The sequence below is a fragment of the Gallinula chloropus genome (assembly GCF_964237585.1).
Source record: "Gallinula chloropus genome assembly, chromosome: 9".
Classification (NCBI taxonomy): domain Eukaryota; kingdom Metazoa; phylum Chordata; class Aves; order Gruiformes; family Rallidae; genus Gallinula; species Gallinula chloropus.
This window is the reverse complement of record NC_140094.1, coordinates 11,178,695-11,199,797: the sequence shown is the minus strand read 5'-3', so window position 1 is coordinate 11,199,797 and position 21,103 is coordinate 11,178,695. Positions and strand designations below refer to the sequence as shown.

The following is a 21,103-nucleotide window of genomic DNA, read 5'->3' as shown; positions in this document are numbered from 1 at the left end:
ATTCAAAGCCGTCGCTGGCAGGACCCGTGTTGTCCCCGCGTGACGATTGGTTGTTCCAGCGCTTGTTCATAAAACCTTCTCCTGCACATGCTCCATCTGCAGAGCTTACACACTGTGAATGTGTTGTGTGCTTTATGTGTCTGCTTCCCCTGCCAGGATGGAATATACATCTCTGATGTGAATAAGAGATTCTTGAAGGGATGGTAAACGTGCGTATGAAATGCAGGGCCAAATTTCCTCTCCCCTGCTCGTGAAACAAAGGGGATCTGTGCTCTGGGGTCCACCAACTGCTGGTGGTACTTGCTGGTGCTGTGAAGTGGGTGGCTCACCATGGGCTGGGACAGTAACCCTGAGCTCTGGCTCTGTTTGAAGAGAAGTCTGAATGCCTCCCATGGGATTATCTCAGTGCAACATGCCCAGAGCCTTAGGGAGGGCAGATATCTACCCTGCAAACAGTGATGGGTGCTCAGGATCCCTGCACGTGTGGTGCCCACTGCTGCACACGGGGTCCTCCAGCCACACTTCCAGCAGAGCGGGTCGTGTGAGCACTGGAGGCCAAGTCAACTAGGCAAACTTAAAATTGTTTTAAATTAGTGGCTTGAGCCAACCCAACTGGCTCTTTTCCCTTCCTCTTCCTCCCCTTATTTCCCAAGTGGTTTAGCGATCATTTCTGCTAATTGCTGTGTGCCCGAGGCAGAAAGGAGTGGGGGAGAGGAATAATGTCATCATGGAGACTTTCAGCCCTATCCAAAAGGGGACTTCTGCCCATAGCTCCAGACATGGGGCTAGGCCTGTTAAGTAGTTTGCTCACAGTTTCTAGGAAAGACACAATGAAGGGGAGGGGAGCTGGGGCTGGTTGCAGGGGTGCTGTTGCAGGACAGAGCTGTGCTGGAGGGACAGCCCTCTTGTACAGATAGATGGACTTCTCAGGGAGATAGTTGGCCTCCTGTGGTGTGGAGTTCGGTCTGGGTGGGGCAGATGATCTGGCCAGTGATGTTTACGCTGTAATAAGGTTTTGTGAAAATAAGCAGTTAATTACGCATGACCTACAAAGGAATAAAAATAGCTTGGATCTTTTCTTGCTTTAAAATCCTTTTAACAGAGGCATGAAATGTTTGGGATTTTTAAACCTGCTTATTTTTTTACCTTTAGAAATATCAGGAACATTAAGTCCTTCTTCCCTGTTCTTGTTGGATGTCTCAGATGTGTCATAAGCTTCTCAGCCCTTAATTGAAGGGGTGGGGTGATATATTTTTAACAGATCCCTTCTTCCAACTGTGTTTATAGGGCTTTTGAGCTAAATAGAGATTAGCAAAAACAAAGCTTTGACAGTGTAAAAATTGTTTCTCCTTGATCAACTTATTTTCTTGCTCATTCTGCAGTTGTTGACAGAAATGGATGGGTTTTTTTAATTTGAGAAGTAACTTTTTTGTCTATTAAATTGTGCATTAAGAGATAAACTGAGTTAAATCCTAACTTGATCCATCTTCAGCTCCATTTAGATCAACTTAAGACTATCTTTTGAGTATTACTTATACAAATGAACACTCCTGTTTGAGTATTTCCTAAAAATAGCTCCTTTTTAAGCAGCAGTTTTATTAAACACACAGCTCTTCCTTTAACTTAATGGTTCAGCAATCTTGCAGAAGTCCAAACTGTCTCCACACCGAAGACCACCCCAGCTCAGCCTTTCTGCCCTGTCAGGATGTGTTTATATCACAGCACTCTTAACCTTCAGGATATGGTATTTGTCAGACTGAAACATAATAATCCTGTATCCAGAGAACTAAACTATAAACAGTATGGCTGACTTGGCAGGCCCTGGCAACCACCTGAGCAGTTTAACTAGCCTAGGGTTTAAGACAACACTGCACTGGTGTGTCTTGTGATTCGTGATGCTGATGTATTTTTTTTAATCTATGTGAAGGATTAGGGAAACAATTAGAAACTTAATATAAGTTTCAGAGAAGGGCAGCCAGGCTGGTGAGGGGGCTGGAGAGCAAACCTTATGAGGAGCGGATGAGGGAACTGAGGTGGTTTAGTATGGGGAAGAGGAGGCTGAGGGAAGACCTTATCACTGCCTACAACTACCTGAAGGGAGGTTTTGGAGAGGTGGGTGTTGGTCTTTTTGCCCAAGTGATAGGTGATAGGATGGTGGGAATGGACTCAAGCTGCACCAGGGCAGGTTTAGATTAGATATTAGGAAAAAATTCTTCACTGAAAAGGTTATCAGGTGTTGGAACAGACTGCCCAGGGAGGGGGTTGAGTCACCATCCCTGGATGTATTTAAAAGGCGGGTAGATGAGGTGCTTAGGGGTATGGTTTGGTAGAGGACAGGTACGGTTGGACTCGATCTCAAAGGTCTCTTCCAACGTAGTGATTCTGTGAAATTGAATTGGAGTGGGAGTTTAATAGCAATACTTTTGAGGACTGAAGTGAGGTGCTTTCACGTTTTTTTGAAATAGTTTGTATTGGATGTGGGGTTTTTAGCCAATAGCTTAAGTTTTCACTGATAGCTTGAATGAGGCAGAAGGCTGGACAGTTTTCATGTGTATGCCATTGAATATAACTGGGCTGATAAAAGCAGAGTATTGCACAGGAAAGTCAGATTTTCCACTCAGAGTTTTAAATTCTGTTTGGAGGTGAGAGGCAAGAAGAACCACTTGATTCTATGGGCAAAGATGTAGAACTTCGGCACCCCAATCAAACACATTCATGTCTTTTTATACAGAAGGCTGTCTTTTGAACTAGATAGCCAGTTGTTGATGCTGGTTTTGAGGATGGGTGGCAGAGGAGATGGTACTTTGAAGGATAAAATCGCGTCTCTACTACCCCCTGTATGAATTTTAAGATGTTTTTCTAAAATCACTATATAGAGTCAAGGCCTGTAATGCAATGAAATGTTATCGTCTAGATGTTTTCTGTGCAGTGGAATGACCTTGTATTGGAGTCTGCACCATTATCAAACCTTTTTATCAGGGCCTGTTGTGATAGGACAAGGGGTAATGGTTTTCAACTAAAAGAGGGGAGATTTAAACATAAGGAAGACACATTTTTACAGTGAGAGTGATCAAACACTAGCACAGGTTGCCCAGAGAGGTGGTGGATGCCCCATCCATCGAAATGTTTAAGATCGGGTTGGATGGGACTCTGAGCAACCTGATCTAATGGAAGATGTCCCTGCTTGTTACAGGGGTGCCTTGGACTAGGTGGCCATTAAAGCTCCTCTCAACCCCAAAGTATTCTATGATTCTGTGATCAAGGTGGGGCAAAAGAAGTGACTGTGTTTTGAGTGTTAAACTGGATTTTTTAGGAATTGTTCTTCCTGCCTAGCACCTTCAGAATCAGGTAAGAAGCTTTCCAAGTAGCTTTTGTTGCTGATACAGGACAGCTTTCTAAATGAACTTCACCAGACTTCTAATGTTGGAGTTATGCTATCCAAATATGATGCTAGTATGACATACTCTTGGATGTTGGTATTAAGTTCTTTAAAAAAGTGATTTTGTAGGTATTAGAATTAGTTGTTAATCAAATGTTATTTTCCTGGTGGAAAAGTAACTAGAAAAGTAATTATTTTAATGTTTTATGATATCAAAACCATTTTGTTACTAACTTGAAAAAAAGGGAAGATAAAAATTGTGGTAGTATGGGAGCACATGCTGTAACATTGGGGTTTTTTTAGGGAATAGGCTTTAATATTGCTCAATAAGATGGCTCTGAATTTCACCATATATTCATGGGCTTTGTTTAACGTATCCTGGGAGAGGAAGGCAGCACTAGTAACAATAGGTCAAGGTAAGTGTATTATTAATTACATAACAAACAAATTGTCAGCTGAGGGTGACAAACTGTGCAGGGGCTGAGGCTAGTGATGAGATCAAGGAGTATTTGATTTGTGTGGACTGGCCTGTCAGCTATGGATGGTTTTATTTTTTGTTTGCCCTCTTTATAAGCCCAGTCAAACTTGACTCGGTGCTGTGATATACAAATCTGAAGCATAGCAGTGGAGTAATTTGCTTTAACTTTTTTTTTAAAATAAGAACAATAATTTAATTTCAGACTCTGGTCACTTAGTTGCTGGTGTTGCCTTCCTGTGTTTGCTCTTCTCTAACTTGGTGTCTATGAAACTTTTGACTGTTACCTATGGTCCCTCTACTGCAAGAATTAGCCTGTTATTCTGCAAAGTCACAATGTGACTGTGACCCATGGTTCATACCTAGTCATTCTGCATATAAATAAATCCCTGATTAGTCGCTACTTACTTATCCTTCTCTCTGCTACCTCAGATACCCCACTGCACAATCAGTAGAAATATCAGTCTGCTCTCTTGAGGAATAAATACTCTGCCCTTGCTGCAGCTCTGACACCTTCATTTCTCAGACTGTCAAGGACTGAAATGATGAATTTATTGAAACTTCTCTGTATGGCCTGATACCTCTATCTGGTGGATTTACACAGGGTGACGTATGCAGTGTAATACGCACTTCAGCGTGGCTGGGGTCACTTCCGCAGCAGCAAGTTTGGTGTTAAAACAGGAAAGCCTTCTCCTGAAAACTCAGGGCTATTGCTTACAATTAGTGATAGAAGGGATGTAAATATTATATAACTGTAGCGTGTTGTTTGCTTGGTTGGTTTTGTTTTATGAAAGGAGTGAAAGATAAAGAGATTTATGGGTGACAGTGTTAATGGCATTGGGCTTTTGTTTTTGAAGCCGTATCAAGGACATGGTACTTGTGTCATGCAGAAGCTGCTGTGTCTGTGAATGCTTCTTTAGGCCAAGCTGAAGGGCATTGGTTCTGCTGATCTCCCTCTCCTTACTGACCTTACAGAGTAATAAAAGGGAATATTTTGTGCTCTTTTTCCATTGTTTCCTGGTACAAGCCCCATTTGGTGGTGTTAGTGAATGGAAAGGAATGAGCATTGTGATGGAAAGCTGTACCTTGCTGACAGTTGAGGCTTAGTATCTTGGGAGCAGATTTTGTTCCCCATTTATCTATTTTAAAGTGTGATACAGGCTTTAATATGCCAAGCAAAATAATTTGAAATCTGGCTTGCATTTTCTGTGTCTGTCTTCTACTCCTTTATATCATGAATTTTCTTTTCTCTGGAAAGTGCTGTTACTCTGTCGTGTGTGGATCTGTACTCTGGCAGAATACAATCATTGTGGCAAGAGGATAAAAAGAGAAGCCAGATGTACTTTAAGAGTTACTGTTCAAAATGCTTCTAAAAATGCAAATTTCTGTTTATGTGGCTTGAGGAAAAAGAGGGAATCCCATGGCACTACTTAACAGCTTTGCCCTTTTGGATACAAGTCCCTCCCTTAGAGCCATTTATGGCTATATTTTTCTATGTAGAATTGTAGAAAGAACTCTGTACAAAGGTACCATCGTAATAAATGGGGAGACAGTGGCATCCAGCCATGCTATTTTTAGGCTATTGTGCTCTTAACTTGCTGATCTAAGTGCTCTGGGCAGTAAGTGGGGGAGACATTATACTAGAAATGCAGGCTCACATAGCTGAGTCTTGTCTGAAAGCAGGATGAATAACAAACTTGGTTATCAGAAAGGCAGTTTGCAGTTGTACCTGGAGCACTAGCAGGTAAAACTAATGCCCTGGTGATTAAAGCACAGTATTTGCAATGCAGACTCTGACTGGAAAGCTGTCAGCTCTGGCTTTTCTCGTCAGCTGAGGAACTGAAATACGTGCAGTCTGTTCTGTACGGGCTTGGGAAAGAAATATAAAAAAAACCCCTATTTTCTGTTCCATAATGACAGTGGGAAAAATGCCAGTTGTCCTCAATCAAGTTTCTTCCAATAGTGTTTAAGCTTGTTCTAAACAGTGTAACGACCTCTCCATCTGAGCAAGTGGTGTAGTTTTGGAAACCTTCAGAAAGAAGGAGAGTGCCTTACACTCTGCACGTGTCTGATTGCTCCTTCGTGTCACACTCAGAGATACAGGGCTATCTTGGATAAAGCTGACACGAGGTGACTCTTAACTTTACTCTGATCTCTTAGTGATGTGTGCATTTTTTCCGTGCCTTATACTATGAGTGAAGCTATGCCTTAGAGTTCAGTTCTGATACTAACTAGGCAGTTCCACTTCTGTCCTGCAGCGTGCTTTTAACCTTGATTCTTCTGGTGCAGACAAACCATGAACAAGAATGATCCAAGCTTTTGAAGAACGAAGTCTTCAAGATAGATCAGTTCCTGACCCAGAAAGGTGCTCTCAGAAAGTATCTAAAGCCCCAGACTGCCTACCTATATTGTGAAACCATTACATTGGTTGCATAGAAATACATCAGATACGTGTATATTGGTTGCACTTGGATATTTGTACCTTGCAGTGTTTCAGGCAATGTAAGGTGATGGTTGAGAGAAAACTAAGGAAAGATGCAAAACTCCATAGTGTGACCAGTTGGTGTATTTTGTATCTTGAGTGAAACCTGAGAGTATATTAGTGATGGACAAATATCATTTGCCTAGCACGTGGGGGCAGCTGATCAATTGCCTAATACTTCCCTGTGCTTTTTGCAGGGTGATAGGCATTAGTGTTTAGGCATCCAGTAACTTCTTTGGGATCATGTAACGTCGCTTCCCTGGTGATTGAGATAATTAAGGAAAAAACAACAACAAAACCCCCTAGAATAGCATTAGGGTTAAAATAAAGTAGCACCTTTAAGTCCCTTGGCTAAATTTAAGTACATTGCAAAAGATGAGGAATGCAGCTTTGCCACAGGGAACATCATACTTATACCTCTTCTGCTGAAAACTTGTCCTTAAATACCCTTTTTGTTTGGTCAGGCTTTAGCTTTAGGTTGAGTTCCCCATCAAACCACAGTAAGGGTATTGTATAATTTTGAACACTTAAATTAGGCATAGTGCATAATTCTAAATAGAGCAACACATCATACATGATAATCACAATGTTCTTGGAAGTTAAGTTGAATTCAAGATGCCCTAGCCAGAAATGATGATGATAGTTTTATTTATTAACAGCTAGGAACCCTGATATTAAAGTAGGACCTCCCTTAGCATTAGGCCCATGTAGAACTGTAGCATTAGAAGCTAATTAAAATTCTGCATAGTGCTGTTTACAAAAACAAATTATAATGTATTTTGTGCTTACTGTCAGTTCTCAGCAACAGGTGTTTTGTTAACAAGAAGCTGTCTATTTTGGGAACTTGTGTTAAAGCGGCTTTTATCTCTTCTGGGTTTGATATGCTTAAAATAAGTGAAACTTATGCTGTATTGAGAGAAGATTACTTATTCACTGAAGCTCAAAAGAAGCGATTACTGAATCTATATCCATTCTTTCAGTAATTATATGGGTAATCTTGTAAGTGTTTGAATCCTTACAGATTATTTTTTTATCCTTTTGTAAAGCCAAACCTGTTCTAAAATACAGCATCATAGATAGTTCATGGAGTTGCCCTCCTTCTGTGTCTCTTAAGCTTGTGTCTGGTATCTTAAGGGGATATAATGAATTTTAGAATCTCCAGATTGGGGTTTTGCACAACAGCTGATGTCTGAAATGGGTGACTTGATATAGGAGTCCAAAGAAGGCACAATGTGGCCTTGTCTTGCTTGTTTCAGAGCAGTTCTCTTATCTTTTACAGAGTATGTTAAAAGAAGGTATTTCTAGTCTGTTGCATTTCAAGTAAACTAAATTTACAGTCTAAAAATATGGTGAACAACTTGAGGATCCCTGCAGTTTTTGGCTTAGCTGGATTTCAGCATGAAGGTTTCTATCAGGTAGCACAAACTCCAAGGAAAGGAAAGGTCTCCTCAAACAGTATTTGCAACTAGCCCAGCTACACACCAGTTCAGCTACACGTGATGGAAACTGTGGTTGGTGTGAGTTGACGTAGCAGACTGCTGACGAGCAATTACTGAGGTGGTTTGATTTTTCTGATGGGTGTAACTCCTGAATTTTTATTCCTCTTGAGCAGAGATGCCAGAGCAAGCTCTGCCTAGAAGTGTGCTCTCTATGAGTAGCTGCATATTCTATCGTGAGTGTAACTTCATGTAAGGTTTCTGTGGTGGTCTTGTTGTAGAGACAGCTATCTTCCAAAATTGGACCTGCTGAGCCTGTCTGCCTCTAGCCTTGTCTTGGGTGATCTGGCTAGGCTAAACTGAGTAAGTACAACCTCACATTTTGGGACAAAAATACTTGGTCTCTCCTCTGGATTTTGTATGGGCATACAGTACTTTGGGTAGGACAGCATGACTAGTGGGGTGGCTGCCCAGTAGTCCTCTCTGCATTCCTTAGATAGACCTCTTGGACTTGTCTCACCGTGACTCTCCCAGAGATACCAGTTCAAAACCAGCTTCCTGAAAACATGTGACATGGCTTTTTCTAATGTTCACTTTTCTTGGTCTGGAATTCACTCAGTTGTCTTTATTTTGTACAGAACTATAGTTACTGTGTTGGTCTCAGTGTTTTCCATGTTTAACTAGTTATCTTTATTGGAGGTCCCTGTTGTGTCATGTTGTAAACAAGTGTGTCCAGCTCTGAGGGTTATTGACTGTTTTCTTCTCTTTAACCTTAGAAGTGACTGTGTGTGGGTTGTTTTGAGGGCGCTTTTTAAAAGTTGCATTCAGGTTGACCTCTACAAAAAGGCAGCTTTGTCAGCTTCGATTTTCTGATAGTCATCACTGAAGAGAGGGAAACGTAGACCATGCTAGCGGTGCTTTTTCTGAAAGCATCCATGTACTACTCTGGGCTGGAGTTTCTGGGGTTAACTGGGGTTGCCCACAAATGTATTGTGCTGCCAGGGAATAAGAAGTAAATAAAAAGCTATTAGGCTTTCCAAGTTAGAGGAAGAAATGGTGCTTCTCCTGAATTTCACAAAGTTTGGATACTGCATGTGTGAGGGCCTAGTTCTGGTGGGGCTGCAATGTAGACCAAATGCAGATGTTTAAAGTGATAATTCTTGGTGTCTTGAGTTGTACTGAAAAACATGATAAGTAGGAGGATAGTTCTTGAAGGCTTTATACAGACTGCTGTACTGCATTTAGTCATTTAGGTGCTACAAGTTACCAGATGCTCCAGCATAAAGTAGTGGCTGGTCCTGTAAAAACCCCCACTCTCCTGTAGCGCACGCCAGTAGCACTGTGTGGCAGCTTTCTGGTATTCTGACTTCCTTTCATGAAACGTCTTTTGTCTGTACCCTGACTCTTTGAAATCCCTCTTAAACAAAACATGATTCCTCCTACTACACAATAAAATGTGCCTGTTAAATTGCTCATCTTCAGTACAGCAGTGGAATTGCCCCTTGCTTTGGTATGGTGACTATACTAAAAAGTTCAGAAACTAGATAAGGAACGTGCATATACTTCTGTTTTTTGTTTGTAGGCTTGTCACTGCAAGTGATGTGATGCATTTGCATGAGGTGAATGAGAGTTGAGGTGCCCTGCTTTACAGCAGTTAATCTTTGGTTCTAGTAATCCATCCTCTGCAAAGGTTGCGCATGGCCACAAGTGGTAATTACAGTTTCAAAGTAAGTTCTATTAGTAGTGTGTGCAGACAAGCATAGGAAGCTGAATCCTTATTATCAGTGATCTTCTTGATACCAGTACAGAATCTGTGCGCCTTTGTTCTTGCCTAGTATGAGTGAAGAGGTTGTAGTGAAATATTCTCTTGTTCCTCATGTAACCTTGAGTACAAGAGCAGACAGCTGAAGCTGAGCAATATATGTGCTTTAACACTAGGGGCTTTGTCTGTACCGAGTGTTCCTGCATTGAATAATGATGTAGCATTGGTAGTGGGATGGTCTGGCTCTTAGTTCTGAAAGTTGCTCATGTGTCTTCCCCTCCTAAGACCTGAACCGTCTCCTTTCTGTCCATCTGCTACTTCTGAGATTGCATTTTCTCTCCCGGTTGTGTGGTGCTTTTTCCACCAGTGTGATTCTGCCATCCTAAATCTGGGATTGATACTGTACAGGGAACGTAGGTAGGTCTCTTGAGGGTCCACATTTGATCTGTTTTAATTTTTTATACTGAAGGATTTAAACTTGCTGACTTCTAAGTAGTGAAGAAAAGACTTCTGTGACTTTCCATCTTTTTGTAAAGTTTCTGCTAGGAGTGTCAGATATTAAAGTGCTTGATTTTAACCTAAAATAAGTCTATTCATGAAACGAAAATAAAAAGCTGTTCAACAGGAATAGACTGGAACTTAAGTAGATATTGGATGACTTGTCAAGTGCATTGAGAGAACATGTTATGTAAGTCTTTGGTCACTAGTTTGAATACTTTGGTTTTGATATTAAATCATTATATAAATTCTACTTTGGTGATTCGCATTGCAGTTTAAAACTCTGTAGTTGTGAGCAGGAAGAACATTGGAGGCCTAATGGAGTGAAGTGAAAGCTTTAAAACACAGGGGTTCTGTTGGTGCTGAGGAAGCTGGAGAACTCCTGTGTTTTGAAAAATGCAACAGCTGTGTGTTCTGCTGCTCCAGGAACAAAGAGGTCGCAGCCCTTACAGATCAGCTCACATAGTTGTGCCTTAACCATAGTCACTTTTTTAACTCAAAGCATTCTGATGAAACTGGGTCAGAGTGTAACTACACATGTAGTTATGCTGGCAAATCTGAGCCAGCTGTAGTGTTTTAGCCAGGGTGAGCTGGAGATGAAGTGGCTGCAACCAGCAAGCTGGGCTGAACCTTAATGGCTGAGGCCCCTCTTCAGACCTGACAGCTCTTGGCTCCATGGCAAGTTGCTGGGACATGGTAATGCCTTAAAGCAGCCAGAAGTGACCGCTCAGTGAATGTAAATTGGAGTCTTTTTGGAGTGAGCAACAGAATAAAAAGAAAACAGGACTGTTTCGTAACTTTCTATTAATTTGTGAGCCGGGTGCTTTATACCCTGTGCAGTGTCCTGCTTCCAGCAGGAGTGTGTCTGTAAATTCTGCTGTGAAGCACTATCCTTGAACGTAGTTGCTGCTCTGATAACTTCCGAAGCAAGATTTAACAAAGCTCTTTTCTTAGGCCTTTATTTGCCATTTGTTTTGATAAGCCTGTGGAGGAATGTGTTTCCTATTTATTGTTTATTATCTCTTGTGTCTTTTCATATGGTGATACAAGTGATATCATATCTGTACCAGTACATGCTGTAAAATGAAAATGTAAGTTTGTCTGCATAACTTCATATCTTGCTTTTATTTGTGCCTGGCATGAAGCTTTATGCTTTTAAGCAGCACAAATTACAATTTTTGCAGTGTTTGCTTCGTTAGTGCATGGGGAAGATGACAGTGGTGGTGCTACTTTGTGCTGAACTGCTTCATTATAAAGGTGATTGCAAAAGTGGAGGGAATATTTTAATCACTTGTTAAAAATGAGATTCATCCTTTGAGGTGAGTGTCAGCTGAAATCTGTTGGTGTGTCAATCTCTGACAGTGAAGAGAGTAACTTAGACTAAATGCTCTGCTTTTTTGGAGAAGCATTTTCAAAGCCGGCATCAGCATGGCTCAAACTCTGTCTGGTTTGGTGCTGCAGCTGAAGCAGGATGCTGTTTGGGTGGTCTCTGCTGCAGCGTTAGCATTTGGGAGGGATCCTTCTCATACCAGTCATGAATTTCAGGAGTGTTTGCAGAAGGCAGGACTGTAGTTGGACTGGGGATGTGAGGATCTGCTCACTTCCCTACCATGACTTGAAGAGTGAGGACAACTACAAATCAGGAGATTGGGGTTTTTTGTTTGGTTTTTTTTTTGTGGGGAGAAGATGGATGAAGAGAAGCTGGCTTCTGTGCATGAGGCTTTTGTGTGTGTGGATTTTTTTCTTTGAGGGGGGCAGGGGGAGAGATTATTCCTAAACCTTGTGCGTTTAATCCTGCTAAATGCTGCTATCTCTGATCTTACTGATTAACATTTGAAGCCTATAAAGCTAGGGTATCAGTTATTTGAAACTAGCAGCATACAAACATTTTAATTGAAAGGGAGGAGGGGAAAAAGACAACACATACCCCAATTCCTGCTCTGTGGGGAAGGGATATACACAAGTATGTTGTTAGAGTATTGGAAGTGGTGGCCCCAGAGAACCTGATGTCCGAAAGACTTACTCAGAGTTAGCATTTCTGCAGCTCTATATGTGTGTTAAAATTGGGAATTTCCTTTATATGATTTATTGTGGTAGTTGATGGGTACTGGTAACTTACTCCCTGAGGATGTGCACTGATGAGGGAGGACATGTGGCAGCAGAAGTAAGCAGGCCTCTTAGACGCATGAAGCGATTGGTGTGCAACAGGAGTAATGAACCAGGTAGACCAAATTCACAGTGAGAAGGGGACTTGGCCTGCAGAGCTGTTTGCTGCCAGGCTTCTAGTGGTGATAAATAGTTTTGAAAATTATTGGGGTAATATCAGTTTAAGATTAGCAAATTTTAGCTAATACGAAGAGGCCATTTATTCCATAATCTGCAACAAAGCAGATGTTCTGAGGTTGTGTCAAGGGGGTTGTTTAAGGCTATTGCCCTTCCTTCTAGTATGTTTCCTACTCCTTTGTGCTTGTACAACTGGTTATACAACTACACTGTAAAATGAAGCTGGCAGTGTGCTTAAAATATTGTGGAGAGTTTGGGGTTTTTTTCTTTAATTAATCAATTTTGAGTTCAGAGCAATGGGATGACCCAGTGAGTGTTCTGTGAGTACAGCTTGGGGGGAACAGGCAGAACCTAGAGTTACTTCTAGCAGTTTCCCAAACTCCATGTTTGTTTGGTCACACTTCAAAACAAACGAGACACATATGTAGCCATCTCGATCCTGAGACCTTGTTGTCACTTCAGCTATGAAGCTGGTTCAAGTTTTGTACTGAAGCCAAGCCAGGGAGCAGTTCTGAAGCTGTGGATAGGGTATACGCTCGCGATATGTTGTGCAGCAGGCTGGCTGCCCCTAAAAAGGGTCGTCCTATTCTTAACCTTGTCACTTCCTTTGTGCTATGTGTCAGTTCTCTTCTGTCAGATCAGCAAGCTCCCCAGCTCACCAGCATAAATATTACTGGTTTTCTATCAGATGGATGAGCTGATCTGACTCTAGGAAGGGGTGGGGGTGCGCAGCAGGGGCTGGGGCTGAGAGAGTAGGCTCAGCCCTTTCACAGTGCTTCCAAGGCTGCAATTTCACTGACAGCCCACCATTACTGGCTTATGTGGTGGTTGGGCTCGGTGACACTATGGATCTTCCTGCGTGAAGAATTACGGGCAGTCCTGAAACAAAAATAACCTGAAGCCGAGCCAAGAGCTAGGATGGGGGTAAGTCTTCCCTCCCAAAAACATCTGTTCAGTGATCTCTTCCTGCTCATGTTTGAGATGAGTCTGGCTGCTCTGCTTGCAGCTGTTTGACTCCTACCGTGCCCTAGCGAAAAGTCCCTGAGGCACAGTGCTGTGTCATGTTGGCCTTTGCCCTCCTGCCGTAGTGGATGTGGGCAGGAGAGGCATGCCTGAAGTGCCGTGGCAGGAGCTGCTAGCATTTGGATCTCTTGTCCCTTGTATTTTCAATGCCTGTTTTGGGCTAGTGGTTCTCCTAATGCTTTAAGACTGCTATGCTGCTGAAATGTGGTTCCCCATGTGTAGTCAGATAGGCTCTTTCCTGCCTGAACAGCCCACGTGAAAAACACAAGCTTGGAAACCAGTCTGTGTTAAAATTTATTTCGAAGTTTGATCACTTCCTTGATCAATTTCCATGTGTGTGAGCACTGAGAGAGAGTGAGAAGCTGGGGAGCAAGAGCTGCTTATACTGGTTTGGCATTCTGTGGCTTTAGGGTTCAGATGGAGCAGTTCAACCATCTCAGCAGCCTACAGGCAGTGAAAATGTGTGTTGTCCCCCCCGGTCATGTGTCATCCTTTGCATCAGTGATGCTTTTTTGTCTGTGTGAATTTAGGGAGCTTGTTGAACTGTTTGAAAACTTTAAATGGTAGTGATGGACTCTCTTCTTTTCCCCTGACTCAGGGAACTGATGAGGTCAGTGAGGGTCCAACTGGGCACTGGTGTGGGGGAGTGTGTATTCAGGTGCCTCCTTTCTGAATGCAACAAGCTATTGTATTGGTTCACCTTCTCTCTCATTAGGCTCTTTAATGTTGCATCAGTTTGATCTTATCCCTTCTCCATTTTATTCCCCAAATATTAGCAACCAATGAAGGATTTTCCGCTTCCTGTGGCTTTTACTGAAACTCTTCAGAAGAATCCCTGGCACTTCCCCTTGGAGAATTAAGGGCTCTGGAGCCTCATGCCAGTGGTTTGTGCTTTGGCTGGTGGCAGGATCCGCTGGTTAATGAACTTGGGAACTGGCTTAGCTGGAACTTGGTCCAGCTTTTCTTGTTTTTCTTCTGGGCATCTTTGTGCACCTTTCACAATTTGTTTATTGAGTCGGAGCAGACTTTTTTTTTTATGTCTGTGTTAGAAATTGTTATGCTGAGATTGCATTAGCACCTGGTCCCTTCAGCTAGGGTTGTGTTGAGGAGTAGGAAAGTTAGCAGTAACTGGTGCTTTATGGAGTGCCTTTGTGCAGCTTGAAGGTAACTGTTGAACAGAAAGGTAACCATGGTACACTTGGAAAGTTAGTGGGGTAAGGTTCTTCTAGTGTGCTACTGCCTAAAATTAAAAGGATTAATACTTGTATTGTGATGTTGAATCTCCATTAGCCCTTGAAATATTCTGTCCAACATGTTTTTTTAATTAGTCTTTCAATCTTAAACATTCTATGCCAAGAGTGACTTGCATAAGGTTTCATCTTTAAACCAGTTTGCGTTACCAAAGCACAGAAAACTCGTTCATTTGCATTCTCCTGAAATGGCTTTGCTGAATGTTGGGCCCAGCGTAAGAACGGAGTTCCCACATGTGCTACTTGCAGTTTCATTCTAAAGGGCTGTCTGGAGAAAGGCAGGGATGAAAGTGCTCTTTCAGCTACAAGTACAGTACTTCAGCAAAATCAAATTTAGCTGTCGGTTGAGGTCAATGGGGGCTTTGTATTTGGAAAGCAAATGCTTCTATATTGGGGTGGGGGAGCGCAGTCAAACAGCTGAAATAAGCTTAATTGCAGGTTGAAGCTGAACAAGATACTATCAGAGCCTTTTTTTTGGTCTTCCTGCCTGTATGTCTTCCTTGTCTTGTATCTTGAATACTTTCTCATCCTTAGAGTACCTTATTGCTGAGAACAGAAGGCTTGACGATCATTTTCTGTGTTGCTGTTAACTTTGCAACCCAGAGGTTTGGTTTTGAGGTATCGGTTTCATATGCTTTGGGGGAAATAAAAATAAAATGCAGTGGATGTGGGTGTGAGAGGAGATGGAGGGTATTTGTCTGAAAACAAAATAATGGGGAACTTGTTTGCATTTGGCTCCAACTGTATCTTATGTAAAAGGAAATCTTTTTACTGGTGTACTTCTTACTGAGGTTTAATCTAGTTTTATAACTTGGCAGTTGGTGATGTATTCAAATATCTTGAAACCCTTTCCCTCTCTGTGTTTTTTCTTTGCTTTTGCAGTCTATACTGATGCTACTTGAAAGTTCCCCTCCCTCCTCCCCCCCCCCCCCCCCCCCAGTAATGGTGCTTATCTTTGATTTGACTTGCAAGCATTAAATGTACCCATGAGTCAGCCGAAGTTTCAATCAGGAAGTACAGAAGAGTAGACTTTAAGCTACTCTCAAATGAAACTGTACCTTGAATATGCCACCTCTTAATGAGAAGGTGTTTTCTCTTTCAAAACTGATACAGAAAAGGGAGGGGTGAATGGAAAATGGATAGTTATCTTGAGTGACAGATGTCGGTGACTTACTTAGAAGTCAGACCTTTTGAGAAGTTAGGAGGCTCAGAACACTGAGGATGACCTTTTGTTGTAATTTGCTGGTATTAAGAAGCCTTATACCAATCTTTACGAGCCAGGGACAAAAACATGCAAGTTGTGCGGTGTTTATGAACACTAAGAGTGTTGAGTTTCTCTTATCATTTTTACTATATTTTCCACACAATATATAGGAGGTATGTATGTATGCATGCCCAGTCTATTTTTGACTGAAGAGATGATTTTCTTTTTGCACGTGAAAAATCGTAATACGGGTTTTGTCCTTCGCTGACACAGGGACTAAATAACTTGGGAATTGATGTGACTGCTGTTAATTATAATTATTAGGCAGTAAGTAAGCATGTTACCATGCTTGTCTTTCATTGTACTTCTCATTCACGGTATCTGATGGTCAGGTTTTCAGGAAGAATTCTGTATATGTGTCCCCCCTCCCTCCTCTTGTTTTTCTGCTTAGGAGCAATCCATGATTAGACTTTCATTATTTTCTGAAATGGCTCCTCTTTGTGGGCTGTATATTGACCATAAAGCAGTGGGGCTGGAAGAGCACAGATCATGCAAAGCATGTGTATGTATTTGTATTACTGGATGACTTTATAGAGGTTTTAGGAAAGGGCATTCATTGAGTTACCCACAAGGCATCTTTTCTAGACGATCTTTTTGCTGAGCTGTAGGAAAATCCAGATTTCTCAAATGTCAACTGTAAAAGAAGGGTTTTCTCAGGCCTCTAAATACTGGGTTGTATGCTTCAATTTCAGGTTTTATAGAAGAAGGGAAAATGGCTCAAGAAACCAACCGTAGCCAAGTGCCTATGCTTTGTTCCACTGGTTGCGGATTTTATGGGAATCCTCGTACAAATGGCATGTGTTCAGTGTGCTACAAAGAACATCTTCAAAGGCAGAACAGTAATGGTAGAATTAGCCCTCCTGGTAAGTAATGCTAATGTACTTGTGTTTGAACAACTTAGAATGACGCAGTAGATACCAGTTTGCTTCCAGATAGCATCCAAATGCTAAAAGTATAGGAGCACTAGTGCAAACCACTTAATTTCAAGTATCTTGCCTTATGGGATGAGCTTGGATGAAATGCTTGTGATATAATTGTACCGTGATTAACCTGCTCAGAAGTAGACTCTTGCTAATACCTTTTGTATTACTCTTGTGTGTTTCCAATTTCAAGATACAAAAATGCAGAAAAATACTCTGCTGACACATTTTTCTTGAAATTACTGACAGAACAGCTTGGGGAATGTTTTGTGAAAAGCATTTAAAATGCAGACATTTAATTTCTACAGCCTGGTGCTGAAGGAGTAACCTGTAGATGCTTCATAGAAATAATTAATAATTTCTCTTAACTTCAGATAGAGATACATTTTGTTCTTTTTACCCCAGTGCCCCATGTACTATGGTCTTTCCTACAATGCAGACTTCCTACTGAAATAAGTGTTGTCTTCATACATTCGCCCTCTGTTCCCGTTTAATGGTAGAGACCTCAGATAGAGGAACCCTTCCTCAGCTCTGTCCACCCTGATGTTTCCAACTTCAGGGTGTTCTGGGGGGAAGAAACATTAAGAGTGCCTCTAAAGAGCTTCTAAAATGTCTCTTCTGGCTGGATACTGACAGCAAGGAATCTCATGGTGAACTCTTGAGGACTTTGCTATAAACTTGACTTTAAAATTGAAGCAATAGCTTCTGCTGAAATCTGGGGATTTAGGTCCTACAACCTCAAATGGGTCCTGGGGTGGCATTAGGATGCTACATTACTGTTTCTCACAGATACTTTATGGCTTTTTAAATACCTCCCCCCCCCCCAAGTTTACAATGTTAAAATACTGTAGTTTATACTGAGGAGTCTATAGATGCTTTAATTAACAGAAAATAGTAACTATTTCAAAGCTCTAGCTTCAGAATTTTGTACTCTTAAACTTCTGGGCGCAAGGGGGGTTGGAACATGATCAAAATATGGTCGAACATAATTACTTTTTGTAAAATTATGTTAAGCTATGATATAGGTTGAGACTCAGTTGCTTTCCTGGCTGGTGTCGTGGGGGTTGGCGAATAATTGCATTGCATAGCTTGTGCAACCCCAGGAAGTGGTGTAACACGTTTTACAGTAGTGCCTTCCTTCCAGCAGCTTCTGTCAGTAGTATAACTGAGTCCTTACCGGTTCAGTGCACAGAAGGCAGTGCCCAGGAAACTCAGTCAACTTTAGATTCTACATCGACTCCATCTATGCAGCCAAGGTAAGCTCCTTCTCTCTGTTAGTCTGTGTGGGTTTTGTGTAAAACTCTGCATCAGGATGATTAAATGAAGTGTATTGATGCTGCGGAATTAAATGCTAGGGACCTGGGGTAGGAAAACTGAGAGCTTTAACTGCCAACTTTTAAAGCATGGGATCTCACAGTAAATAGTAGCTGATCTGTTAGCTACAACTTGCATTCAAATGCAAATTCGTCTTTAGAATTTAGCCTCCAACCGGAGCAGTGCCAGCTTCATGCTGTTCTGCAGAGATTTGTCTGGCGAGTCTTGGGACTCTGCAAGGTGGAGTTGGTTGTACACTTACCAAAGGAAAGCTCTTTCCAGTTTAGAGACTTGAGTGTTTAGTAAAATGGTAGAAAGCTGTTTACTACAGCTCGTGTTAATAAGCGTATGATGATGTGTTAACAAACTAATTGTGTTGTGAACAAGTGGAGCTCACTAGAACAGGGAAAGATATATCAGTCTTAGGACAAGTTGTGCTGCTGAACTGATTTATTATTAAACAAGTAATTTCCAACTGGATTATTCAGGAAGACATAATGTCCTCTTGTAAATCACTCAGACTTACTAAGTGCTCTCCATTTCTAAAAGCTAAATATTTGTTTATATTTAGCGGCTGCATTTCAGTTTAGCATGACACAACCGACAGTGACTTAAGTGCTTTAGAATTTTTTTGAATGAAAAACGTTTGTGTGTGTTACACTATGAAGGCTAACTTGCAGTAATAGGCATCCTGACTTTCCTTTAAAAATCAGACTGTAGTAAAACACAGGCTGAGGGTGATTTCATCAGTTACTGCTGGCTGATTCTGCTCAGTCTGTGTTTTCTGCTCCTTGGCTTTTTTTTAGGAGGTGTTATCTCGTGCTTGGATCCTGTGTATGAACCAAGTGCTAGGTGCCATGCTTGGTGCTATATTTGGTGGTTCCATTCTGGGATTTCTAGTTGGGGTAGAAAATAAACATCTTAGCAGAGGAGTTGTATCAGAGTATTTGTTTTAAAATAACAAAAAAAAATCATCCAGGTCAATGCACAGAGGTGAACCAATTACAGTGCCTTGGGTTTGTTTTCTCTCTCAACCTTTATAATACCATGAAAGAGGTAAAAAAAAAAAATGTATCTCTTTGATCACTGGCTTGATTGGTGGTTACAGAAGAAACAAGTAGGTGGCTGCTCTTAGACTTGCACTTCAAAAAAAAAAAAAAAAGATCAGTGTCACTTGTTCTTTGTTCCAGAATAAAAGCAGGGGTTCAGCTTCAGTCTCTGGTCATACCTCAGTACTCTGAGGAAAAAGTCTAGTAAATTTGAAGTGTCCTTTTGTAGGTGCCCAGACCCGTGGCTTGAGACCTACTTGCAATTCTTGACAATAAACATTGTGTCTCCAATGCCCTCGTGTCATGGACTTACTCGTAGGACTTTGCTGGTTCTGGGGTGCTGGGTAATCCAATTTCTTGGATTCAGAGTGAATCTAAGTGGCAAGAAAGAAAAAATTGGGCAAGTAGGGTGATGCCTCTTGCTCGGACTGCAGCTGTGTTCTGTAATAGAGCTGCTGGATGAGCAGCTTGGCTGCAAGTGACTGCTGGTACCCAACCTCTGCCATAACCATCCAGGCCATTATCTGAGTTCTCAGTCAGTGTGTGACTTTAGCAGTATGGCTGGCAGGGTTGGGGAGTTTGGCCAGTGACACTTTTCACTGCAAAAGTCAAAGAGGTTCTGTGTACAGCTGCAGATGCTTTGTTACTGGAAACATTGACATGCTGCAATTTTCTTGTTCATATCACTAAAACACCAAAAGTAGCTCCTCTGCAATTATCTTGCTGACTTGTTATAAAAATCCTTGTATATTGAATGCTGCATTGTTGCTTCTGTGTGGAAGGATAGTATGCCAGACTACCTCAAAACACTATTTTTCCCTCTTTTTATAATTGAATATAAATGAAAAAATGTTTCACTTTTTCATCAGCTCAGATTGTCCAGTGTTCTTTGACACTGTGGCATTTTTAATTGGTTACATGCATTGGTATGCTCTTTCATTGGGATGTGCTCTAATGTCTTTCAGGAATGCTGTATAGAACACAGATGTACCTCATAAAAATCATAACACTTTTGATTTTTTGCCCCCTAGCCCTGTGTCAAGCCAGTCACTTCTAACAGAATCTGTAGCATCATCCCAACCGGATAGTACGGCTGTGGACAAAACAGTACCTGAGACACAAGATTTGCAAGGTTGGTGCCTGGTTTTGAGAGGAAAGACTTAGGAATAATCTTCTTAAAACTTTGACTGTTCTTAATATGCTCCTGGTCAAGAGATGGATTATTCTGAAACCCAAATATTCTGTGAAATCAGAAGGCAAAGCAAGGATAAACTTTATTTTCTTAAAAGGCAAATCTTAAATTGAGAACTTTTTATGTTTAATGGGCAATTTCAGGATCTGTCATAACAAATGTGTTAATTGGGGTTGGAAATGCACATCGTAAATCAATCTGCTGTTCAGTCTTTATGCCACAGCTATTCCATGTAAGACTTTTGAGTATCTGTTACTTCTCAGAGTAGTCATTTTCAGCACAGAGCACAGAAGTTTATGACCATATTGGTGGTAGAGGGTGTTATGACATAGCTATTACAAGATGCTCACGCTGTTCTTATATAAACATGAAATATCTATAAAAGAACCTTTACCCTGTAAACTGTAGTGGTTTAGTGTTTTGAACCACTGATAGTTCCTCTATCAAATAGAAAATTACCAAACAACAAACTCCAATTGCTTGAAATGAAATGTCTGAGAAGGTCATTTTAACTATACTGGCCAAAAGTCTGTATCGCTGGTACAATGTGAAGAGGATTTTTTGCTTTGATTTCTTTTTTTTCTATATGCAGGCTTGCAGAGTTCAAAAACCTAAAGAGTTTTTAATAGTATTTCTTAGGAAAATGCAAAAATGCCAGGTAGTGTAAATAAATAACTTACTAAAACATGTAATCTGTAGACAGCATAAGAGGTATTTAAAGGTAAGTCAGTACATGTTCTGCCTTTACTTCTGCTGACAGAGCTAAGGCTTTGCTG

General features: G+C 41.3%; 1 protein-coding gene across 6 annotated transcripts in view; it reads left to right on the top strand.

Moving 5' to 3' along the window:
• Positions 1-21,103, top strand: part of ZFAND6 (zinc finger AN1-type containing 6) — a 37,765-nt gene that overhangs the window by 9,448 nt on the left and 7,214 nt on the right. For 5 of the 6 annotated variants that reach the window (XM_084268198.1, XM_084268199.1, XM_084268200.1 and 2 more), the window contains 3 exons: positions 16,545-16,715; positions 17,917-18,028; positions 20,167-20,267. In XM_084268198.1, the coding sequence (XP_084124324.1) occupies positions 16,565-16,715; positions 17,917-18,028; positions 20,167-20,267 (364 nt within the window). In that variant the 5' untranslated portion in view covers positions 16,545-16,564. The remainder of the gene's footprint in view (positions 1-16,544; positions 16,716-17,916; positions 18,029-20,166; positions 20,268-21,103) is intronic. The other variant, XM_084268203.1, reaches the window with a different exon arrangement.